The 27,379-nt window shown below is 36.0% G+C and overlaps 1 protein-coding gene across 2 annotated transcripts in view; it reads left to right on the top strand.

Annotated features, from left to right (window-relative positions):
* The first annotated feature begins 4,898 nt into the window (after nt 1–4,898).
* Nucleotides 4,899–27,379, top strand: part of ripor2 (RHO family interacting cell polarization regulator 2) — a 44,334-nt gene continuing 21,853 nt past the window's right edge. Inside the window, exons 1-2 of one of the 2 annotated variants that reach the window (XM_026289187.1) lie at nt 4,899–5,158; nt 26,096–26,216. In XM_026289187.1, the coding sequence (XP_026144972.1) occupies nt 5,080–5,158; nt 26,096–26,216 (200 nt within the window). In that variant the 5' untranslated portion in view covers nt 4,899–5,079. Of the gene's footprint in view, nt 5,159–13,261; nt 13,824–26,095; nt 26,217–27,379 lie in introns of those variants that run through there. The other variant, XM_026289188.1, reaches the window with a different exon arrangement.

Raw genomic sequence — 27,379 nt, 5'->3', positions numbered from 1 at the left:
GGTTGTCTAAAGTTGTGTTTTGGGGGTTTTGTTGTGATTTTATTGTTGTAGTAATAAATAATATATGGAATTTTCTATTTTTGTAATTTCACTAATAGCAACCAATCATTAATATTTGTATACAAATATTAACATTCAAATATTAAATTAAAATTATTTTATTTTCGTAAGGTCACAAATAGCAAATCAATAACCAATCACTAATATTTATATTTTAAATATTAACTTATATTTATGTAAATGCTTAGTTATTTACTTAAAATAAAATAAAATAAAATAAAATAAAATAAAATAAAATAAAATAAAATAAAATAAAATAAAATAAAATAAAAAATCAAATCAAATCAAATTATTCCTTTTGGTAATCTGTTTTTTTGCATTGTTTGTTTGTTTGTTTTGATAATCTCACCAAATACCAGAACAATCACTAACATTTTATTTAATTGTGTATTTCTTTTGTTAATTATTTATAATATTTACTTATCTTATTAGTTAATATTATCACCAGTAGCAAACGAAAATCACCTATAGTTTAAATAACATTAAATAATAATTATTAAAATATTTAAATATTATACTATTTTTGTCATTTTCTGTAATTTCATATGAACAATAGTTATTAAATATATATATATATATATATATATATATATATATATATATATATATATATATATATATATACATATATATATATATATATATATATATATATAGTTTGCTATAGTAATTTTTTTTTATTCAACTGTTGTACTTAGTTTGCTCATCACCCCCCCCCCCCCCCCCTCTCCCCTTACAAAATACTATACTAACCATATCATCAGTCATACAATACTAACACTGTTCCCATTTGTCAAGGCACATGATCAGGAATGAACAGATCATGTGTTAATAAATCTAATGGAGTCTAACAATAGCCTAATGGAGATATTATTGGTCTGACCAGCATTAATTCAACTTTGCTGTAAGTTTACCCCAGGTGCGCCATTTCACTTTTCTAGCTGTCCCTGAATTGCTTGTTTTTCAGGAAGTGGTAAATGTGCGAACTTCTGGCACAACTAAAGCATGACCAATATTGCTCTTAACCAACATCAGCATGCTAGAGATTATCTAGAAGGTGTGGCTCTTTTCCTTCCCTCTTTCTCTCTCTCCACCCCCTGTTGCAAACACATCCCTGCTCTCTGGTCACCTGTTTGTGTGGGAACGGATGTGATGCAAACCACAGAAGCTTCTCCACCCATAGCTTGTCCTGCTCATAAGACGATGTTGTATTGTTGCTTAAATGTCCCTTTAATTATCCACCTCCCATAATGTTTAGCAGTAATTCATTAAAGTGCAACAAATTGCTGATGTCAAGTACTTTGCATAAGACGATAGTAGATATTATATCTTCAGTGAATACTGAATTGTGATGGGAGCATTATGAGGATTTAAGACACGTGATTATTTATGAACAATATCAAACTAAATAGGAGTTCACTTGTATTTTCAGAGTCATTTTTGCATCATGAAATTACTGTTTGATACTATTATTATTAAACATCGTATTAGGAATATTGTGTGAAAATTATGCATTCAGTTTCATAAAATGAAGCAGGTTTTCGACTCACACTTTTTGCATTTGTCCTTTAAAAGCCCTTGGGATATGAAAAAGAGTTTAGTGGTAAAAACAGAAGTTATATTGAAACTGGCACAGGGTGTGGTTCAGTAAAATTGTTTGTCACATTGCTTGTGCCCTCTTTCCCATGCCTTCTGAGTAAGCAGTGGGGCTTTGAAAGTGGTTTTGGGTCACTGAGAGTTTAAAATCAGAAAGAAAGCAACACTCCTCCCCTTATGGTGGAACCAGTAACCTTGTTTTGAAGCTTTACAGTTTTGAAGAGCTTTTAAGAAGGAAAACTATCCGTCATCTACTGTTATTTTGGACAAATAATCCTCCGCTCACAAGGGTGCTTCGTATTGACTAATTGAATTTACATTCCCTGAACTTCCTCCAACATCCCCTCAAAATGAATCTGCAAACAGACTCAGCAAGCATTAAAGGCAGACCAGTCATACTCTTAAACTCATTACTGAGACTGTAAGAACAGCATGATGATGATGATGATGTTTAGACCATTAATCCTCTTTTTTTACTGCTGTATGTTTCTTATTGTCTCTATGGCGAAGCAGCAGTACCTAGCAGATGCTGATATTATAATATATGTTGGCAGTCTTGGTGGAAAGAAAAGAACAAAGTGGCACAATAAGAGAATTTCCTTAGCTTGTTTCAACGTCCTTCCTTGTTTTACCATCTCTTTGAGTCTTAGTACAACCTGTTTTTCAAGGTTACACATTCTTGCATAAGTAAAGCACATTGCCAAGCGATAACTGACGCGAATTAAGATTATTCATATCCGCGCTTATGCAGTTCTCGGCACTTTACCAAATCAAGAACAAGGCCCAGAATGCTTTTATCTGACTGACTTAAAATGACAAATGGAGGAACTCTTGAGAAGAGACACTGGAGCGGTGTTAAGAAAGTTAAAGGTGGTGTGAAAACTTTAAGATAAGGGAATAAAATGTGAACTTAATGGCAATAGGCATTAAGATGTTCCCATGAAATAAAGGCAGCAGAATTAAAGTAGAAATATGTTTCAGCTTCTCTATTAAACTGTTTATCGTGCAGATTACTCTCTTACCCAAGGCTTTTGTTTGATATTTTTCATGCAGTGTGTTTCTGGTTTTTACCTAGGGAAGCCTGTGGTGCGTGGGATGTGCCGATAACAGCAGGTGTGTGTGTGTGTGTGTGTGTGTGTGATAGCTGCTCATTTTCAGTGGTATGACTAACAGCTAACATTACAGCACAACAGACTGTTGATGAGCCTGTAGTGCCATAAAAGATTTCATTTTTATACAATTAAATGACTGTTTTATTGTGGAGCTTGTATTTCATTTTATGTTCAGTAGAGAAACACTTTAAAGGTTTAAATGGCCATCCTATATACAGCAATAATCACAGCTCAGCTGATTTAAAACACTTTTATTCACACGTTCAAAAGTTACACTTTCAGAAAAAAGGAATGAAAGCTGCTAGGGTGGTACCCTTTCAAAAGGAACGTACCATTCAGATACTATTATGTACACTTTAGGTACAAATGTGTACTAAAAGAGACTAAAATGCAACCATTGGGTGTAAAAGGGTGCGCTTTTTGAAAGGCTGTCATACCAGTGACAGCTTTTGTGACTTTTTTGTAACAAAAAGAGTTTAATGGTACCTCTCCAACATATATCTCAATGATAACTGCATAAGAAGGATCTTAACAGAGATTTTGCGTTAGATTTGAGGTTCGCACTTACAAATACTTGTAGCCAGGCATATTGTGTGGTCTGGTCTAGAAAACAGTTCCTCCTGGCCACCTCGGGGGTCTTATTACTCTCTTGTCCTTCATTATTCATGATCACAGACCTGAAAGGCACCACCAGGCGAATGTAGACCAGGGGCAAGTCAGTCTATCTCCAAACAAACAATTCACTCATATATCTCTATATAATATTAGGTTATTTTGCTCCCATAGCTGTAGAATCAGGCAGACTTGTGGGGGTATTAGTGTTCATCTAGCCCCATCTTTTAATCTGTTTACCATAACAAACTTTTACCAAATGAAGAAAAATAGACCTGACCCATCTCTTTTAAATTAATTATTATGAGAAACGTGTTTAAAGGAGTCATATAGTGCTTTGAAGCTCTTCACAGAACAATAGGTTTCTTTCACTTATAAGCATGCAACTGCGTGCACACAAGACAAAGTTAGCTGGACTGAGAGGGACGTGAGGTGGTAAAGAAAGGCCTTATATGAACATGATTTGGCACGTTTCATGCTAATTAGTAGCTGTGCACACACACCTCATTGTTTTGAGCAAATCAGATTAATCAACATTTCAACGAAGCTAGGAACAAATCTATGCAGATTAATTAGTTCATAGGCTGCAGGGTAGTTGGTGTATTAGGTAGTTGGTAAGTGGAAGGTAGCCTAATGTAAAAGCTATATAAACTAAAAAAAATAAAAAAAATACTTTGGAGTTAATTTGCTAGGTGTTCGCCAGGTGAAAAGCATGTCTGGTTGTTTGGAAAAGCATAATTTGATGCATCCTTCATGCCCATAGCACACATTGTTAAGGATGAGTTACAATTTACAGTTTAATACTGTTAATTTTTACAAATTCTGCATTTGAATTATAGTAATAATAGTGATTCTTGCCTTAGCAAACACCACAAAATGTGAAAGAATGGAGCAATCACATCAGAACGTTTCCTGGAAACGTGACAAGTGTGAGTGGATCTATTTTGGTTCCTCTATTTAGGACATGTTTTTAAAAGAGTCCTGAAGTGAATAATTGCTGTTATAGGACTGTGAGTGTGTGAGCTGACCCCTCCGTTAATGAGATTGTCATTAGGTCGGTTCCACAGAGCTTTCATAGGAGGCACACCGAAATGAAAGAGAAAGACTTAAATCCACTGCAGCCCAGTTACTATTTCAGAAACACTTTAGATGTCAAGAACATGATAGAAACTTTCAAGTGATTAACCATATGCACCTTAACCTTATAAAGCTTACTATATCATATTTGAGTTTCAACATGATCACGACTTTGCTGAAAAATACCTGTTGTTCACGAGCTACTGTATAAATGCATTTTGCCATCTGATTGAGCGTTTATATTATTAAGTTTTGGCTTTTTAAGATGCTTCTGCCTGACCTCCACTCAACACACCAGGCTTGGCATATTTACCACACACACACACACACACACACACACACATCTCCCTCATTCTGACACTCACACAGGAGATTATGAAATCATCCTGTTGATGAAACTTGGCTTGGATGATGTGGGCTCCCACACACACACACACACACACACTCGACGCGGTGCAGTGAGTAGAAGCTCAGAGCGGTCCACTGCCTCTCGCCTCTCTGCTCAGGCTCAAGCTGACAGAGGGCTTCACGTTCGCCTCGGGGGGAGACAGTCCGAGCGTTGATTTAATTTCACAGTATAGTTACTGCTCAGACGCTTAAGCGAAACAGAGGATAAAACCGAATGGCCTTTCCTGACATCACGGAGGTTGACCTAAATGAACTGATGCATGAGGAGGCAGAGGATGTCTTTGATGATGACGGTAGGGTCACGCTGGGACGGGGTGGGAAGTTTAGGCCGTGGTTGTGTTGAATCCTGTGGAGATGTGGTTTTCATGTGTCATATCTTAACAACAGTGTCGAGTGGGTGTTCACTCCTGGTTGTGCTGAAGTACATTAGTAGATCTGTTTGATAACTCGGATGAGCGTGTAGCTGTAGAGCTGAAACGTCGCAGCTGTTTGCATTTCACAAGGTTGTGCATGATCAGACATGTCCCTTTGAGTGATATCTGCTGTTTGATATGCCAAAGCAGAGAAACGGGATGCTTGTTGATCTTCTGGAGGGCAGAAATTTCCCCTCTTTGTGAGATTTGCATAAATTAACATACTGTAAGAGTTCTGGAGAACATTTACTGTAAGGGTACTCCTAAATGACTCTTTGGAGCAGCACAAACAGAATGTAAAAAGATGTAATGACTGCTTTTTTATGTAAATGGAGTTTCAAGTAGATGAATGTTATATGACTTTCTCTCCATGAGCATTAGAAATGTTGCCAACAAAGAGCACAACCGCTGTGATGTGTGCTTAGGTATTATTACAATTTAAAAGAACAGTTCTCAGTTTTAATATATTTTAAAATGTCATGGTAAAGCTGAATTTTACTCCAGATGATCCTCCAGAAATCAGTCTAATATACCGATTAAATACTATTTTCAGTGTTGAAAACAGCTGTGCTGCTTCATATTTCTGTGGAAATCACAATTCAAGTAAAAAAAAAGCATTTATTTGAAATAGAAATCTTTTGGAACCGTGTAAATGTCTTTACAGCCACTTTTTGATCAATTGAATGCATCCTTGCTGAATAAAAGTATTAATTTCTTTAAAAGGTTTTAACTGATTGAAGTGCTGTTAAACCCTTTTACCTGCTGCCTCTATGAGAACAAACGTTTGTCTGTGTATGATAAAATAGAGAGAAAGAATAGTATGAAAGTGATTTATTTCACTCAATCCTTGACTGTAAATTATGACTGAGATCTTTGTCTTTTCCCTCTAGGGGTTTAAACTGAAGGAACAGCATGATCTATTTATAGACTGGGATTGAGTGAATGTGTTGGACATTACCCATCACTTTCACATGCTTTTAGACAGCACTGTTTAAATGCAGAACCATGTGCCAAAACAGATAGTGTATATAGATATTTAAATAATTATAAATAATTATGGTATCACCATTGTGCATTATTGTGTTGCAGAGAGTAGTTTTCATCTTATATACGTTTGTGATATTTGAAATATATCAATGCACCCATGTTTTGGGGGACCTTGCTGACTTTGGTGTCCTATAGGCATTATAAAACCTAACCAAAGAAAACCTGTTTCTTATTTTTCAGATAATTGTAAGATTTGTTAGTCTAGTGCTACAACTTTTGCTAAAATATTTTTAGTAAACCGCCTAAATTGTCATAATATTAAATTAGTATAAACTGATAATTGAACCCCTGTTGTCCTTTCACATCAACATCCACTGATGTATTTGTTAGTTTTGGACTGTTTTCACTTGTAAAATGTGTTTGATCTTTGCATATTTCGCTCCTGATTCAGACAAGACAACTTTTTCACTGAAGAAAGCAGTATTACGTACTCATATTTAAGTTGGATGCTAAATTTCACTTCACAACACATTAACTTATGGACTGGAGTGGTGTGGATTACTTATGGATTATTGTGATGTTTTATCAGCTGTGTGGATTCTGACGGCACCCATTCACTGCAGAGGATCCATTGGTGAGCAAGTGATACAATGCAGAATTTCTCAGAATCTGTTCAGATGAAGAGACAAGCATATATTGGATGGCCTGAGGGTGATAGCAAATGATAGAAGGTGTTACTTGACTGGACTGACCCAATTTAGATGTGAATATTTCTGCCACAAACATCAATCATCGTGCGTTTTATGTGTTTTCTTTTGGAAATTCAAAATCCAAGACTCAAAAATCCTCCAGTATTTAACCTCCATCCAATAAAACAAGCTCATGAGGGTCCCTCAAATCTTTCCCAGTTCATTACAGGCCATCCAACTTTCTCCAAAATCTTTTACACTTCGGCTGTTAATTTTTCTTTAACCTAATTCGATCAAAAAGTGTTTGTGGAAACCAAATTCACACTCGTGTCCTTTTGCATGTGCCTCATGAGTTATTGAGAGAGGGTTTTCATGTGGCCGCCTGCAGCCCCTTCAGTAGAGAGTGAAGTCTGTTCTCTGGTCCTGAAGCAGTATGAGTGCTGAGAATAAGCTCAGAATACCTGGGTCATGGTGACTAGTGGAGTCTTGGAAAGTAACATTCATTTACATTAGTCCACAATATGTCTGACTAACCTGACTAACCAAAATAAGTGCCACCTAAAGCAGTTAAAACTGGGCACACTTAATATTATGACACCTAATTAAAATTCATGAGACTGTTTTATAATTATGTTCGCCCACACTTGTCAGATTGCTCCTTCTCTCCTTTTTCATCAATATACAATTACAGTTGGTATCATGACTATATTGATTTTGCAGTATTACATTTAATCTCCTACCTAATTGTTAAAAGCATAAAATAAATAGTCAAGGAAATGTTTCTGTATTTTTATTTAAAGGTCTTTGCAACTTTATGATTGGCTAAGAGCTCATGCGATATTGCTTCAGTGATATTGTAAGGTGGCAGAAAGCTGCTGTATATGTAAGAATTGCACTTAAGCTGGATTTAATCATGTTTTCTGTCAATCAAATCAAGTCTGTGTAAAAATCAGTGTCAGATTACAAGTGATTCGTACACCCCTCATCTATGGCACTCAGGCTGGGGAAACCGTATCCCCTCTGGGGTTCCAGCAATGATCGCTGTGGTGGCATTTGATTTCAGCCCTGATCGGCTCCATGTATTGATTCATGCAGCACAAGAGATTTACGGGTGTAATCGGGCTTTAACTCAGCCGTTGGTAGAGATGTTATCTGCAGAACTACACAATGTGCTCGGTCATCATCACATCACGCTGTCCAAAGCTGCCAGTGAAGAACTATGATGTCAGTGTCTATGTCAGCAAGGCAGGATTTATAGGAACAACAGCATCGACTGATATCTTCTCATTATCAGAGGCTGATTTACAGTGAGAGAAAGTGAGTGAGTGATGTAGCACCGAACGTTTCACACAGCTGTTTGAGTCATCACACCAGACACTTTATACAATAACAAGATGAAAGTAGTTACCATAGATTACAGAACTGATTATAAGACTACTGAGTCTGAAATGTGACTGGCTGAGCCTTGTTTAAAGTATTGGGGTGCATATTATCTATAAATAGTTACCCACAGTTAGACTAACTGACTATATTATTGCTGGAAGAATTTGTGTATTATAATAATAATAATAATTTTTTATTATTGTTTTTATTAATACATCAGATTATTTATCGCAGATATGTTATTATGTAATATATAATATTTTATAATAATATATATTGCAAGTCTTTTATGATTTTACCACTTAAGTCAGTTTATGAGTTAGTTTTCTTTTTATTAATCAGCGTTATCTTTTTTTTCTAGTAAATATCTTAAAATATACAAAAGATACTAATACAATTAATTGACTGCTTACGCAAAGTCAAATATTTTAACTAACATATATTTAATTAATAAAAAACAAAACAAAACAAACAAACTTGACTGCTTTTGTTGGATTATGCTCTGAAAAAAAGTAAGGAAAATGACAATGTTATTGATGCAATAACAAAGTAGCATAAAATAACAAAAAATTATTAATATTTTCTGCACTTTATCTTTTTTTTAAAGTCAACATGCAGTCAAAGTTGAGTTATTTTTCTTTCTTTTTTTGATGTAATATTTCAGTATTTACAATAAAACCATGTGCTTTTGTAATCTTTAATCAAAATAACTTCCCTACCCCTTTGCAACAACTTCTCTTCTCTTCTCTTCTCTTCTCTTCTCTTCTCTTCTCTTCTCTTCTCTTCTCTTCTCTTCTCTTCTCTTCTCTTCTCTTCTCTTCTCTTCTCTAATGACTCTGAGTATACTGGTGCAAGGGTGGAACAAACCGTCACTCTTGCAGCAAACAGCAACGATCCAATCAATTCCCAACGCACAAAGTTCAATTACTCTATATTTTTCGAGTTCAATCATTTTCACCAGGTTATACATCTCAACAAGGATGAAAAGACAATCACAAGTCCTGTTTCATGCCAACTTAAAGAATATATTGGAGTGCAAGACAAAAATAAAAAACATTTTTGCACTGCATTCTTTCTTTTTAATTTCATTTTTGGGCTATTGATAGAGTTATCGATAGAATAAAAGAGAAGTAACAGGAAATTATTGGCTAGTGAAAGAGGGAGTGAGATGTGAGGTTTGTGTGAGCACCCAAGTAATTTTTTTTTCTCAGAATTACAGCCATACTTTGATTTTTGTTTGTAGGTTGGTTCAGGCTTATGCAGATTGGAGGCATTAGCCTCTCCCGCTGCAGCTTGCGTGCTTACGGTTTATCCATCCTTGTAGCGTGTGATGCCCAGGGCAAATGTGTCAGAAGGAAGAAGCCATGACCTGGTCATAGCAACTCAGGACACATGTCCTCGAGCGCACAGAACAACATGTACAGCCTCAGGAGGAGAGCAAAGGTACATGGAACTGCTGATTGCTTCTCTTTCTTTGAGCAGCCAGAGTAGTGTTTTTAAAGACCGCTCAATTGAGAGATTCAGGTGTTATGTGTACAATGACTGTTGTGTGGGGGGGTTGTGCATTACGGTGTGTTTTTTCCTCAACGCCACATGACGGAGGCCTCCATTGACCTACTTTAGACCAAACAAACAGAGCTTTCCACATACACGAGTCTACGACTGTATTCTTGTGCTGCACGGTGGGTGAAAACACACAATGTGGAGAGGTTGACAGATGAGCACTAACACTTCCTGGTTTGCTCTGAACCACCATTCAGTAGGAAAACATGATCCGCCATACCCTGGATGATTTTGTTTCTTTATGTCATTTATCACGACAGTACTGATCTCAATCTTACCGTGAACCTATTATGAAGACAGCAGCTTGCCGAACACCTGGAGGCCCGGCTGTCCACAGACAGCTGTGTGGGTTTGGCACCGTGGGCTGCTACCTGCATCAGAGTCTGTCATTATAGGACCAAAGGCAGGAGATTAGCCACAGGGCACGGCAGCCTATAATCTAAAAACCCAGGCTTACTGAAGGCCTTCAAACATCATGAAATATACACAGTTTTGCTGTGCTGCAGTTTCAAAGGGTTTAGGGGGGAATTTACGGCCTGACAATTTACTTAGAACTAGATTAATACGTTTTACAAGAATATGTGAGTGGTTCCTAGACATGCAACACTTTCTAAAAAAGAGCTTTCTACTAGTGGTTCTTTACGTTTTTTGACCCAAACGATATTTGAAGTTCTGAAAATCCTAGTTTCTATTTTGTTTCTATTATATTTCTGTCTTTACTGGATTTTTATAAATATTTTAGCTCAATACTCAAAGTGTTTTAAGATTTTATTAATTTAAATAACTTTTCTAGGTCTAGAAATCATGCGTTTAAAATTAGACTACCTAGATTTTCAAAGACTACCTACAGTAAGTATATATATATATATATATATATATATATATAAAACTTCTTGTTGTGGGGGAGAATTAAAATAATAAATCTCTTTATTTTTGATAATTTAAGCTTGTTTTAATATTTTAAATATAATTTCTTTATATTAAAGACAATTTTTCATTTTTTTATATATTATCTATCTTATTTTAAGTCATGTTGAGTCCACGCTGGAAGTTTGTAAATATGTAAATACATAGAAATTAATTTGTAATTCAAATGTAATTCATACATACAATGACGTGAATACACATTTTCTATGATGTTTTTAATTTAATTACATTAATTTTGATATTTTTGGGGGGCCATCACAGTGTGAGATACAAATTAAATCATGAAAGAATAAAATAATCATTAAAATAATGACATTCCTCAAGAGAAAACCTTAGTTGGTAGGTTGACATAGATAGATGGATATTTTTGTTTCTCAAGAGAAAAAAGGGAAAAACATTTTCATATATATATATATATATATATATATATATATATATATATATATATATATATATATATATATATATATATATATTAATATTGTAAAATATTATCAAATCAGGTGATGTAATGTGACGACATGAGAAAACATGCAAAAAATTACAGTTAGTGCATTATTATGATTGCATAGGGAGATCTAAGGTAGTCCTTTATAAAGCTAGTAACAGATTACTTCCAAATTGTTAAAGTGATCATTCTATCAACAGCTTCACACATACTGATCTTCAGCTGCGCTTGTCTGGCTGCTTTTCGTAACCTCTTGACCCCTGTGGCATGCTTTAACCTATTTCTGTTTGTCTCTTCCAGTGGAAGTGATTGCAAATACCTGAGCTCATGTTTGCTGAACAGAGCTACATAGACATGTGTGAATGATTCCTGCTCAGTCTATATTTACAATAAGGAGCAGCATTAAATACCAAGACTGAGAATGAGCGGACTGTTATGTTTAAGTGCATGTCCAGTCTTGTTTATCTAAAAAAGACTTCTAAGAGATGAGTGTTTCCTTCACTGCATATTGACTCAGATCATTAGCCTTCTGTTTTCATTCATATTTCACCAGCTAACCTGTTTAAGACCAGTTGCAAGTGAATGGAGAAAGCTTTTTCTTCTGTATCAGGCTCCTGTAAGCCTGAGAACTGAGGCTCCAGTAAATATAGCTTCTCATCGGGGGCTGCTGATGACAGTCATAATTACAGGATGAGGTGAGCAGCAGCTGAAAGAGAGGATGCATGTGGAGGTGTCTGTGCTGCACTGTCCAAGCCTGTCTGGATGCACTCAGCCTCTCCGACTATTATACAACACATCGCACCACACCATATGAGAGTGATGTACCTCCAAGGTCAGGTGTAACCACAATGAGCTCAGCGGGAAGACTGGGACATAAAGAACGAGACATGATGTAAAGTGGCTTGCACAGTAACAGTACCTAAATCAGCTGCTCAAACTTTAATGTGGTCATGCTGATTCTGCTGTAAAGTGCAGCGCCTGCAAGGCACATTTCTTCCACCTATAGCAAAGACTTCAGCTCGGGGAACAGATCTGTGTGTTTTGCTGATAAAAAGATAAATGAGAGCGATATTTCATGCATAATTAATCCTTTTAATTGATCTCTTATCTGCCCACATTGTCTTTGAAATAACATACTAATACAGTAATACAGTCCCAAATGTTTTGGTTCCAATCATTCCAATTCAAATAAAAAGTCAATCATTGAAATTTAAATGACTGATCCTGACATTAATGTTGATGAGGGGTATGGAAGATTAACAGTTTCTTCTAGTAGGACTGCATTTGTAAGATATAAAAGTTTTATTGAATGTATTGATCACCACAGCTGCATTTACTTGAAATATAAAAACAGTAATACTGTGAAATATTATTTCAATTTTAAATAACTGTTTTACATTTGATTATATTTTCAAATTCAACATTTCTGTGATGGCAAAGCTGCATTTTAAGAGCCCAAAATGCTGTAACAGATGTTACTTTCAGTGTTAGTAAAGCACCACAACTGGAGCATAATGTCATTGTTTTACTCTATATTAAAAAAAAATAAAAAAAAAATAAAAAAAAATAAATAAATAATAATAATAATAATAATTTTTACATTTTCAGATGGAAAAGTTTTATCCTTTGCCCATTTTAAAATTCAGTAAGGCTACTAAAATCTCTTTGCTTTATAAAGAACAACAGCAAAATTATTTTCTTAAATATTATGTAAAAAATATGAAGAAATACTTAAAACGCCAGTAATTAGGTGCCTTTCTTCTTCATTCTTCAAATCACTGACTGTTCTTAAAATATTACTAAAATTATATAGTTTATTATTAAAAATGGTAGTTGTGCACCTATATGCCTGTCCTAATTATAACAGTAAAAATATATGGTACAAGACTTCATGTATAATCATTCATAATCATAATCATGGTGCAGTTAATGAACCCGTTGTCCAGTACTTTTAAGCTTAGCTTAACACTGATACCCTGCTCTTTTGTTAAGACAGTATTCCAGCATTTACGTGGGTCAGTGGTCAGGCAGCTTGTGCTCTTTTCTATAGTGTGCAGGTTTCATGTTGCCTAAAGGCACACTGAGCTATTTTAAATATGCAAAACTCCTACAGACACATAGTTTAAGTAGCTTAAGATTCACTCTGACAGCTGAGCACATACCCCATTAATGCCAGCCCATGATGTGGCACACTACAAGCCTTAAATCAGTCAAGGGTGAATATGACAAAACCGGGAGGCTCCGCCCACTACTACAGCGCTGCCTTCTGATTGGCCCGTGGCGGCTGTGAGGGAGCGCTACAAATCTCTACGAGTGTAGGCTACTACATTATGATTTTTGATGCGCTTCTGTTCTGTCGTGCTGGATGCGTTCCGTCGGCGAAGTCTGAGGAGCTGTCATTCAACACGTTTGGCTGTGATAGTTTTTATTTAGCAACACATCAGCACATCGAGGCGCGGAAAGGAGAAGTGCTGTTTTGTTCGCATGGATGGAAGTGCTCAAAACGAGTCAATAACATTCACTGGGAATAAGTTTTCTGTCTCGAGCGGTGAGTACGCTACATCATTTAAATGTGGATATTACAGCTCATTGTGGCGACATGCTGTTTTACAGCGTGCGTTTGCTGGAGGGCTTTTACAAATGACAATTTTAAGGCATAACGTTAGTTGTGGTTGCCCACGAATTGTCATTGTTTTTTAATGCATTGTGCATGTGATGAACTAATTAACTCGTTTTTAACTCTGCATTTATCTTCTCATATTTACTGTTGATATATCTATGATTCTGTATTTTATACGCTTGTAAGGCACTGCGCAAGAAATTCTGCAGAAGCCGGTCTGAAAGCAATTTTATATTATAAACTATATGTACTAAACTGAATCGGACTTTAGTTCGCTTCTCCAACGAATCGTTCTTTTGAATCGGATCTTTTCAATGAATCGGGTGGACCGGTTCAAAAAACACAGTTTACGATTAGAGCTTCACTGGAATCTGTCTTAGCGATTTAGCATTTCACGTTAATTGTTTGTATGAACGTTTTTATCAGCACACAGTATGCAGAGCTGCATTTTTAAATGTCGCTAGGTGTAGATTAATTGTCGTATTGTTTAAATGTAAATTAAAATTATTGGTTCTGATTTATTTGTTTTATGAGCAGAATCTTTGCTGAATCAAACTAAGCGGGTACACATGAAATTATAATAAACGTTATTATTAATAAAGCGTAATAAAAACAACATAATTGATAGCACCATGTGTATGCTTTATCTGAACATGGATTGATTCTTTTATAACCGGTTCTTTGAAACCAACTGGTTCGAGAGAACTGATTCGTGGAAATGAATCTTACTTGCCATGGCTAATAGCTGCACTTTGTTGGCTCGTGCAAGTGCGATTAAAACAGATTGTATCATGAAATAAGACAAGCTGCCATCAGAAAACCAGCCTGATGTCTGTTTGAACCTGCTGGGGTATAATTTGGCAGCTGCCAGCTTAATATTTCATGAGTTCATATGGATGACACAGTTACGTATGTTTACTTCCAGAAGGTGAAATTTAAGGTTACTTTTCTATATTTGGAAGCTTATGTGACAGTGGTTTGAGGTATTTGTTTATATATCAAAATATTGTGCAATAAACATAAAATATGTATTATTATAATTTGCAGTGCTTGAATGAATCAGTCTTATACTTTCATCTCGTTTCCAGTTGTCATATATTTTTTGCTTTGGATCAAAGTTTTTCCTGTTGTGATTTATCTCAGAGCTGGTTGTTTTGGTTGAGAACTTAGAACTCTTTAATGAGGATTTTATTGAAATTCCTCCCGAAAAAAAAAAAAAAAAAAAAAAAACACTTCCGAAACCAAGACCACTGAAAAAGTGGGTGGTCACGCTCTATTGGAGGGGGGTGTTAGAGCCTAGAGCTGCCAAAGCAGTGATAAATGAGCATCTCTCCAAATTTGATCTTTGAAGTTTGTTTTCACTGAATAAAGCCAGCTTTCCCTCCCTATCATCACTCCAGCTCCCAGCTCTTTTTACTCTTATCTCTTCAATCTCAGCCTCTCAGAAATGTTGTTTAGTGTGTATTAGATCACATTCTACTAACTGTTCTCCGTTTGACTTTTTTTTTTCTTTCTTTTTTTCACCGTTTTATCTCAGAGTCGGTGGGATGCAAACTAGCAATTGTTTGAGTCGGACAGGCAGCATTGTGTGTTTGAATACAGTACATTTATGGCCGTATTTATTTATACAAGAGCTCATTATGGCCAACTAGACAGTCCTTGATTCTTTTCTAAACTCTCAACAATGACAATAATGATCGTATGAGCGGTAAAGTTGATGGTAAAGTTGATGGCAAAGTTTATGATTTCAGCAGAGCGTGTTATTTCATATTTGTGAATTTCGCTGGATAAGGAAAAGCTCAGTGAAACTTGGCAGGCGTTCAGTAAGATGAGGCCGCTTTACTGCAGGCTCTTTAAAAAACATCCAATCTTATCTCTGGAACGGCTTTGAGCACATCAGCTTTGTGAGTTGCTGTTAAGCTGTTTACAGTAATGTTTAGTCCTGGTGTTTTTCTGTAGGCTTTAGATGTTTATGTTTTCACAGCTGATGATAATCATTGAATTTTCCCCTTTGGGCGGTCAATCATCACTGTATAATCCTCCTCAGGAGGCCTTCCACCATTGCTAGCCCAACTTGATTTAGATGTGACTGTGAACTGGCTTCCATTTGTCTATTTGGATTTATCTTGGTTCACATTGAGCTGAGGTATCTCTACACAGATATAGGCTAATTGGGCTTATGGGTTGCATATGTGTTTGAAAGGCTCTCTCTCTCTCCAGTGATCCTGTACAGACAAATCCCTGTCCCAAAGTCTGACCCCTAGGGCCTGTGGAAGGTTTTTTTAAGAAAACGTGGAGGTAGAAAAGAAGTTTGAGGAAAGAGAGATCTTAGAATCTTTTTTCAGTAGGTGGAGAAAGCAGGATGGAAGAGGTCTGGGTTTATTTATTGTCACTTTGTGTGTATGACAGGGGGCAGTGAGAGGTTTGGACTCGCGTCACGGTCGTAAAGGGAGCTAAATCAAATCAGCGCGGTCATCAAGAGGCCGGCAGAGCGTCAGTGCTACTATAGAATCAGTCTCCACTGACATATGCTCTTTGTTGTCCGCTAACACTCAGCCAGTATCAATCAAACAGCACTCTCAATGAATATATTGCTTCTTGTAATGTTAACAAGTACATGGTAATGAAATCGCATTGTCTACATCAAGTGGGAAGTAGGTTTGTGTGGCTGATACAACATTTGAATCAGGTTTATAAATGGTGTCCAGTAGTGTTATTTTCATGTTTTTTTTTTTTTTTTGTATCATTGATATTGATTTGTTTCTTCCATTCTGATTGAGTAGTTTAGCTCTGTTCCAAAACCTAGTGAACCACCTACGCAGCTGCCTTCTAAGCGGGATTATTTGCTGCATGATATTGAAGAAAAATGTGATGTTAAATAATGCAGTACATATGATAAGATAATGTCTTGTGTTTAAATTTAGTCAGCTATAGCAAGCCATTGCAATATGCATATTGCGATTTGCACATGTGCAGCATTTTATAGCCCTAAAATGCAACATAATAAAGAATATAATACATTTCTGTACAGCTGTCATTGGTCTCTGTCGACTCGTTTTCCGTTTTGGATGCTGTGCATTCTGGGCTTGCCTCATCCAGAATTTATAAATGCGCTGCTGCCTTCAAAATTGACCAAATGTCTTCTTTTAAAGGTGGCTGACTAGATTTTGGAACGGAGCTTTTGTTTTGTTTGGTTTCTGGAGAAAGGCAATATGAAGTGAATGACTTGGCTTCTTCTCTTCTTCACTCTCTCTCTTCCTAAACAGATGACATGTGCTCTTAGCTGTCATCAGTAGGGATACTATCCCATAATCCCCCCTGATAAACAGTGTTTGAATTTTACCACACTGAGGACAGGACACCCCCCGTACATCCGTTTTGCAGACAGTTATTGCATAGCGACACAATCTCTCAGCCCTGTGATTAGTATTACGGTGGTTTATCCCATAAACATAAGCTGATGAACTCAGTGTTTTTGTTTTTCCTTGTCTGTTTGCATAGCAGTTAGAAAGTGAGCGTAAATCTGATTGGTTGTGGTGGATTCGTCCTGAAATGTCATTGGCTGACTCAATTGAGGTCCTTGGATGTTGTCGTGTTTGACTTATTCTCCCTCAGATGATGCCTGATTTTTTTGATTCTGTCAGCTGTGACATGTAATCTGCTTTGAAAAGCCAAATCCTTATGCCTTTTAAAGGGTGCGTCCTCCTCGGGGTCTGTCCTGACATACAGCTGTGCTTTAGCAGAGATGAAGTCAACGCCCTCCCGTCAAACCCAGAAGCGCTGTAGATAACAGGAAAGCACCCTCATAAACTACGGCTGATTTTTAAAGCCAACTATATTTTTACATTTTATAACTGAAAATGCCTGAGAATAAACCGACCAGCTCAGAAAATACTTGGGTTTTTCCTTCAATGTTAATTGATGAGACATAGCACAAAAAAGTTACTCTAAAGTTTAATAGGGTTAAAGGTTTTTTGGTTTGTTTTTTTACACCCTGAGTATGTAATATTAATGATATTTGTCTTAGTGAGCACCACTAATTCAGGATTTGGCTTTTTGGTTGTCCTAAATGCACCACATCAAACCTCTGATTGGCAGATTTCATCATCTTCATATTTCATTGTATTTTTAGTACATAGTTTAATCTTCAGTCTGTAAGGGTTGTGCATCAAGAGTGTGTTTTCTTTCTTGCTTAGATGCTTTGAAGCTGAAAGCGACATGTCATCTTTAATTTAAAATGTATTTTCAGTCCTCAAAACAAAAAAACGGTTTCAATGTTTCATCTACATATGCACAAGTCAAAATGTTGGCGTCTTTTTTTAGCAGTGTTCTAGTTATGTCCAGTTGGCAGAGTGCAGGAGAGACAGAAATGAAGAGGCAACTGTCTTTCTCCATCTCTGTTCTTGTCTTACTTATGCATCTAGCACACACACACACACACACACACACACACACACAGTTATCTGTGGCTGAAATGCTGAATCAGAGATCCATCTGCAAGAGTCTGTGTCCGCATGGATCAGTGACGGCTTTATAAATTCAGTCATTTTCTATTTTCCAAATCTAACAGGACTGTTTTCCACTATAGCCATGTCTTATGTGTGGTATTGGACTGGCCAGCACTGTCTAAATAAAGAGAGACCAAATGAAGTGAAACTTAGTTCAGTGGCTAAACAATTGTAGGAGACTGGCATAGCCCCTCAGTGACCATCCACATTTACTGTTGAACTTAGAAATATGCATCTTATTTTAGGACAGCTGTTCCTTGGAGTGCAGTTGCTTAAAGGGATAGTTAACCTAAAAATGAAAAATCATTTCAAACCCATTTTTGTTTTCTTTCTTCCTTAGAATACAAAATAACATATTTTGAAGCATGTCCAAGCTACTCATTTGCATACGGTGTTATTTTTGTCACAGGGAAGAGGATTCACATCATATCACATTTGACATTTGATCTGGGTTTGTGTTGGTTTTTAGCCAGCTGTGTGCTGTGTTATCCTCAGATACTCTCACACAGTAAAAAAAAAAAAAAAAAAAAAAAAAAGTATTATTATTTTATTCCTAGGCCTCAAGCTCCTGTCTCCACATATAAGGATGTTCATCATTCTAACTCTAGTTTTGCCTGGCCTCTGTTTTCTCTTTTCTACTATGTAAATATGGTTCAGTGTCTAGTATTACAGCAAAACATCCACATATCCCTCAGAATTGTCCCTCTAGTCTGGCCCAATTTCAAACTAATTTATTTCTCAGTTTATGTATATTTTTTTTACGTGTGTTTTCCTCATAGCTATCTTCAAGTCCGTTTAAACCAGTCACTGCTCTGCCTATGGACCATGTTTCCATGCACATAATTCAATTCATATCACAATTTGATCATATTACAATTAAAAATGTGTGATGTAAATGTGTTACCCTAATTAAACTAATATACATTATTGCTAATAAAGCCTGATTTTCATGGAAATGCCTTATTTAGAATTCAGAAAAAGCAAGAAAATGTTCAGAGCAAGGAGGGAGATTTTAGTGTATGTCTTAATTTATTAATTTAATATGAATGGTTATGTATACAAGAATATTTCAATAGTCTTTTTCTGAATAAAGGCTTTACCAGAATATGTACTATAGTTGAAAAACCATGTCAACCTGTTATTTTTCTTCGCTGTGATATTTGAAAGAATGCTTATCATAATTTTTACTTTCAGAGGTTATCAACTCCTATGGGCCTCCTAACAGGGTTTCTTTCTGTCTTAGTTCAGACACAGTAAAGATGAAAATAGCATGACATTTTAATATTTGCCGTTAGATAACATTCAAATGCTCTTCAGTCTTATGTCTGTGGATTAAATATGAAATAAATCATCCATTAATACCAAAGTTGGGCCAAATGATCCTGCTGAACACACTTTCCTGTTCAAATATTGACCCGTTTAGTAATAAATTAAGTAAAGAGGTTTTTTTTATGATAAGAGATTGATGTCGGTGGCTTAAATATAAATGCCTGTGTTTGATCATCAGAAGAATCAAAAAGATTTGACCATAAGATTCATGAATTACTGTTTGTATTTTAACACAGCTTAGCATTTTAGCTTTAGGCGATATTAAATTTACATCCTAACAAAACAAAAACTTGATAGGTTAACTTGTCAGCTTGATCTATATCAGTGTGTTCAAACTCTTCAGCTTTCACATTCCCATTATGTGACCTTATGACCTTTAAGCTGACAGAAATGAGGAAAATATAAGGTGTGGCATATACCGCACTCAAAATAAAGATCAGTTCATTGATACTTTATTAAATTGTTGGAAACAATCTAACACAATTGTTTTTTCTTCCCAAACGTCACCAGTAAAACCATTCCGGTTGACCAGCAATAAAGCAGTTATGACTAAACTGCACAAGCACTTCGGTTCTCTTTGCATGTAGAAAATGTGGATTTCTTTTTGGTCCACTTCAGTTTGGGTCTCTGTTAACTTTCAGTTCAATTTTTTAGGTTAGAAAGTTTTCAAGAGTGTTTCAACTGACTTGAATGAAGTTGAATGGAACAAAGCATCACTGACCGTAGTGAGAGGGAGTTTTTGTATTGTCTTTGTATTATCCCTCCCCTTACATTCTTTGCACAATTTTTTGTTATTTTTAGGCAAGCCTGTGTCACATTCTATTGTGTGTTTCTGTTTTTTCTGACATTGGGAATGTTTCACTTGTTTGTTCTTGCTCTGTCAAAAAAGTTGTGCTTATCTCATGTTTGCATTTTGGAGATACGATCAGTGTGTGCAGCAGCTAACCCTTATTGAGTTATTTTTGTGAAGGCTGCTGAAGTTTTTTTGATTAGACTGTTTAAATATTTTATACTTGCACCTCCTATAATGCCTTCTTCTTAAGGCACTATAAACTTGAACAGTTTGTCCAAATAATGTTCATGTGTCAGTAAACTTAAAGTGCCTCCCAATTTCAAGAAGAATGTTGGATTTTTTAGGACCCTTTTAAACAATAGCAACCAGTGTTATGACCACATGATCTTTCGGTCACAACACAAGAGCATCCATTCAGTCATCATACGCCTGCTTTAGAATCATCTTTCACTGCGTTTATAATCTTTGTGCTTATAATAAAGACTCCTTTCCTGTGCAGCGATGTAAGCCAGTCTTATGACACATTCGGTCGTTGAGTCAACCAACAGACTTGTTGATTTTGAGTGTATGTGGTTTTGCAGATCCTTGTTCTGGCCCATTTGGAGACACTGCCCAAAGCACACATTACTCCAGCTTGAGTAGAACAGGGTCAGTCGGTCACTGCCACATGCCTGACAGCTGGCATGGGTGTTTGAAGTGAACTCTTCGCTTTTCTAAGGCGTCGAGGAGAGTGTGGAACAAGACCAGCATCACACAGCAGCTGGGATTGAACTCCTACCTTAGAGCAAAAGACCGGGGAAGACAACGGGTCCTCAGAGCAGAAGGACAGGAGGAGGCCTGCTGCGGGGGATCCATGATAACCGTGTTCTTTTACTGGACACATTGTGCATTGTCTGCTGTTACTATAGAAACTATAATTTATACCGCCTTTAGGAATCGTGCTGCTGCTAAGTTGCAGTGTGGGTTGAGTTTGATGATATTCACGCGTGCAGATAGTTTCCGCTTGTGCATGCGGCCGTGCACACGTGCTTGCACTGGAAATAAAATTACTCTTACAGAGCGCTGAAGTGCAGAAAGGAAATAGAATCTATAAAATCCTGATGTTATTTGTTTGATTTTAATCGCATCCATTTTTGGTTTTTCAGTAAAAATACTCTAACAAACTTAAAAAGATAGTTCACTGGAAAATAAAAAATTGTGTCATCATTTACTCACCCTCAAGTTGTTCTAAACCTGGATGAGTTTCTAGCCTCTATTGAACAAAAAAGGATATATTTGGAAGAATCTTGGGAACCAAACAGTCGATGGTCAGGTTTGGGACAATTTTCAGGTTGGGCGACCAAATGATGACAGAATCATTTTTGAGTGAACTATCCCTTTAAAACTAGAGTTGCACTAGTGATAAAAGTGTCTGAAATGTTAAGCTAATCATTTGTATGTTATAGTTGATAACCAGTCAATTTAAGATATTAAAAGTCAATATTTTTCTCCACAGTTACTTTCTTGTTTTAAACCGCTCTCTAGATCCACTTAGATTTATGCTTAAAACAACAAAAACACTAGTCAGAATTCATAATATGGGTTGTTGGGAGGAAACGAGGGACCCCCTCTGCCTCACACACATTTTTTATTCAGCACTTCTCCAGCCCAGCTTCAGGACCCCCTCATACCCTCAACGAGCCAGACAAACATGGTCCCTGCTGGAGGTGACAAATTAATGAAGCCCCCCTCTCTGGTTCTTTTGTCCTCCTCATCCGTCTCTCACAGTGAAGAGTTCAGAGTTGGGTGCCAGGCAGCTGTAGTCAGAATACTTATGAGGCGTCGTGCCCAGAGGGACGGGGATGACGTAGCCCACATCAATGGTGCTTCACGAGTGCCTGTGAACCGAGACGACTAGGCCTGAATAGAATGAGTGGAACAATCCCAGCATGCACTGGGTGGCACAGTGTCACTTTGTGTTTTTGAAACTGAAGTGGAACCTTTGTTTGTTGGAATAAGCAATTGGTTATCCTCCTGAAACCCGAGAGATTGCCTGCTGTGCATTTTATAATTTTTCTTGCTATTTGGGATATGTAGGACCTAATAAGTATAATACCTAAAATTTGTTTTTGTACAGGAAGTAGTTTTCCCAGAAAAAAGATGTCCTCATGTGAGGACAGTGGGTCTATCATGATGTGAAATGCTGCAAAGCAGTTTCATTCACTTTGCAAGCACAGATGCACATTGCATGTCATGCATCGCACACAGGATTTCCCAGTGCAGCCTTGTGCTCTGCATTCATGCATTTCATTTATAAAGTTATGTTATGTCCTCGGCAGAGGACATCGGGACTCAATTTCTAAAAAAAAAATGAAAAGACATGAATGAAAATGCATAGGCAAAAACAATAGATTTTTTAAAATCACCAATAAATTTTTAATGTTCAAGATTTTTTTTTTTTTTTTTACCAAACTTTGTATAAAGATGATTCTCAACTATGGTATAACAGAATAATTCAGTATAACATTTTTCTTTCTGCAAAATGTGTGTAAAATTACCATTAATGGGTTTTCTAATTATATACAATATATCTATAAACTAAATCTAATTTGCATATAAATGTGTTTTTGGGGCAACATGTAATGAAAAAAGAAGTGTAATAATGTGAGTAATAATTGTCAAGATTTTCATAATAATATATAATATTTCATAGAATATTGAAATATAATTTCTTTCTCTATTCATTTGTTATGTCTCCAAAAATGCGTCATAAGCATGCGTTTAGTCCCGGTGTCCTCATCTGAGGACATGTATGAAATCAATGTCCTGTTTAGTAACAGAAAGTCATATTTTGATTTGAAACCCCATAACATATTTCTGAGATGTTGATTTATGACACAGAATTTAAAAATTAGACAGATTTAAATGATAACTACAATATATTATAGAAATATTATCATATTTCTATAAGAGTGTCACTAAATTAATTTCAGACATTTTGATGACCAAGGAGAGGGAGTGGTCATGTGAAACATCCAATCATTTGGTATCTCTGAAAAGCCCTGAATGTGCTCTGTACAGGACATCCAGATCTAAAACTGTGGCATGAACAGACTCAGAGAAATTCACAAAAATATAATGTCCTCATATGAGGCCACAGGGTCTCAAGAGGTTAAATTGGTTTCCTTGTGTTCGTTTTGTGTTTTGATAGATTTCAGCATTAACCCTTGCGTGCATAAATTCAGTTAAAAATAAATAACATTGCACTATTTATATTCAATTAAAAATGTAGTAAACAAATGTAACTGAAATAAGTTAATATACTATACTTACACTATATGCACAGTAACACATTTTATGTATAGATATATACAGTTGTGCTCATGGATCTCAAAATCATACAGTCACTGTTGGAAAGGGTTCAAATATGCAGAAGATGCTGGAAAAACAAAGAATGTGCAGGAGCTGGAGGATTTTTCATTTGAACTGCTCAGGACCAACGAGGGACTCATGAACAACTATCAGAAAACAATATCATGTCATGGATCATACAGGAAATGACACGCAGTATTAAGATTCAATTTTTAGGAACTCTGAATTGTGTTGTGGAGTATATGTAAACATCTGTGAAATCCTTTATTCTGCACAGTACTAAATAACATGCAATTTTTCATGATCCCTCTTATTTTTACACTTATGAGCAAAATTATATATATATGTTATATTGTATTAAATAATCCTAATACAATGAAAAATGTATATGTATGCATATACAGTATATGTATACATCTGTATTTTATTTTAGTAGATTATTTTATTTAGCTATTTTATTAGAACATATTTTTTTTTATTTTCAGAACTGAATATTTATTCTTGAATATTAATAAAAAAAATATTTATGTAGAAAATCGTGCCGTTTTTAAGCTAGTATAGTTTTTACTTGTATAGTTTTGATAACATTATGGACTCCGAACAACAAATGGGACAAGTATTTCAAAAAATATGGAAATTTAATATCGCCATCTAGAGCAGTTCTCTGATTGGATGGGTTATTTTAGACTTCAAGAATTGTTTGCTGGTGTGTATTCTTTTAATATTTCTGCCTTTTATTTTCCCGTTTATGACGATGATCTGAGTGTTTGTCATATGATCAAAATGTACAGAACATTAGTTCATTCTAGAGGCAAACCCAATATAGCATTGCCTATAAATAGCCTGTTACACAAGACTCTTCTGTTTGTCCTCTGCAAATAACATCTATTTCAGAGCTTTATTGGTTTGGGGTAGCTTTATATAAGCAATTATGTATCTATTGCACTGAGCACAAACCCACGGGTGTATGGTTACCTCCGACAAACAGCCCCTGGATACAGTGTGAAACCTCAACTATGGAGAGAATCTCAACTGCAAAACCCAGATTTTCCCGTTTTCTGGTGTAGATCTCAGTGTCAGTCAGAGTTACGAAGGTTGCTTGTTGATCTGGGGTCAGAATGAGTCTCTCACATCGATGATCCTCATTACCCTCCGATCAGCACTGTCATTATCCCGCTTTGCTCTGATGAATTATGGGAGGTTGGATAAGCTATAAGGAGATCAGGGATGATCTTGAAGTCTTTTTTGTAAGCAGGAGATTTCTGTGATCATTACACTAGTGATGACGTTGGTCTTTCTGGGCTCCATTGGGCCGCCTCATGCTTCGAAGTGCTTTTTCTGTGTCTTTATCTGTGGTGGCCTTGAGCGCTTTATAAAAACCTCTGAATGTGCACCGTATGGGGTCTTCTCACCCAGCAGTGCTATTTTCAGTCGCGTATACACAGGAGATTAAATTACTTTTTTTTTTTTTTTCAGCCAGTTTTATGTACTTTGATCTAGAGTCACTGTTGTCAGGATATCTTTTCATTAGAAAGCCAGTATCTCTCACAAAATAAAATCCGGTGAATGTGTCCTAAGTTAATCACAGCATTTGTTGTAATATCGGTTACCACATACACATACAAAAAAAGCAAAAGCAAAAACCCAAACATAAATCTGTGACATGGATCAACTTCATTTCATATTGTTTTGTACATTTCTGCATTTAAACCCCTTATCTTCAGTTATAATTGCTTTCATGTAATCACTGTTGATTATTCATTATTTGTGTGTTTTAAATAATTTAATGTCATTAAAGGGATAGTTCGCTCAAAATCAAAAAGCACTGGTAGGTTTAACAAGATGTGGGTGACTTTTATTCTTCAGTAAAGAAGATGTTTAGCCGAAACTGTGGTCTCTGCTGATTCATAAACTGCAAGTCAATGGCTACCATCACTTTAAGAGTCAGAAAAGCATTTCATTGTAAAACAAAATGAATATATATGCTCCTGATTATACAGTATATTTTGATCTTATGAAGCGAAACAAGAAACGGAACATTTTTAGAACATTATTGCCTGTGATCCAAACAGGGACATTTTCTGGGTGAATTTTTTGGTGAATTATCTCTTTAAATGGAGTACTGGTTAAAAATGTGCATTTGGTGAACTCACACAACCCTTCCCCCATCTGTAGCACTGACTTCTCTCTTACCCAGAATCCTCTCTGCCCTCTTGCAGGAGTGTCCTCCCGCTTCCCAGACATCATGGCTGCTGGCACTCACTCTCCTGGAGGGCCCAATGGCATCATCAGGAGCCAGTCGTTCGCCGGCTTCAGCACCCTGCAGGAGAGACGTTCTCGGTGAGGTTATGGGAAGACTTTCCACTAGATTTTTGAATGTAAAAATAAACTTCAAAATTGCAAAGGTGCCACTCATTGCGTTCATGTAAATCAGTGGGTGCAGTAACAGCATTAAAGAGTGTGTTTGTTCAGGGCACGCTAGCTTATCTTAGCTTGACGGAGTGCATCGTGAGTGGATGAGCCTTAGGCAACAGAATGTGCTCATTCTACACAATGGCCTAGATTTACTGTAGCACTACTTGTCGTGCGTGTGACACGTTCAGACTCGTTCATGTCAAGCAACCAACTGCCATTGTGTTATTATGAAACGGTGAACTGTGACATCAGAAGTAGGCTAATAAGTACCCTGTCTTTTGACAGATGTCTTAATGTCAGGAAGCACTGAGGAATTTGTACAACACTACAAGCTTTATCCGCATTTGACATGAATCCTTGAAGCCTCTCAAAAGAGAAGAGGCTGGTTATTTGCATGGATATTACAGCGTGAAGTGCACTAAAATGCCAACACTAGACTACAAGCTTCAAATCTGCACTAAGCTTTTACACTGGAAGACTATTTCACCCCCAATTAAAAAAATTATAAAAATAAGAAATTATTTATTTTAATTATATCTGTGTATATACTGCAATGCATTTTTTTTTTCAATTGCAAATTTTTTATATTTTTTTTTTTACATTTTTTTAGATTTTATTTCTATTTTCTATTTTCAAGATTCTCATTACTGTATTGATGAAGTGACTTATTTTATATATTTCATAGAATTACATTTCTATTTAAATAACAGTAATAAAAATGTTAATTTGTAGTAATTTTATTAGTTTTTTGTTAGCATTTTGCAACTCAAGTATTTATTATTATGTTTACAGAAATATCGTCACATGCAAACAATCTTAATACTTGTTTACCCTGACAGCAAAATAAATAAAAAAATAAATAATAATAATTTTAAATTGTCAACTGGTTGAGAGCCAGCAACATTTGATGCAATAGAGCTCGGTTTTAAAATCAGGCGAGCCGCAGCACAATGCAGCAACTTTGATTTAATAAACTAAGGCTTTTTTTTTATTTTATTTTATTTTTTTTAGAAAAATATAATTTCTTAATGCAAGCTGATTTTGTGGTGGCAAAGGGCTGTTTTCTTAAGATTCATTCACATCTGTTT

This window comes from Carassius auratus, chromosome 19 (assembly GCF_003368295.1).
Source record: "Carassius auratus strain Wakin chromosome 19, ASM336829v1, whole genome shotgun sequence".
Taxonomy (NCBI): Eukaryota; Metazoa; Chordata; class Actinopteri; order Cypriniformes; family Cyprinidae; genus Carassius; species Carassius auratus.
This window is presented reverse-complemented; position numbering and strand designations above follow the sequence as displayed.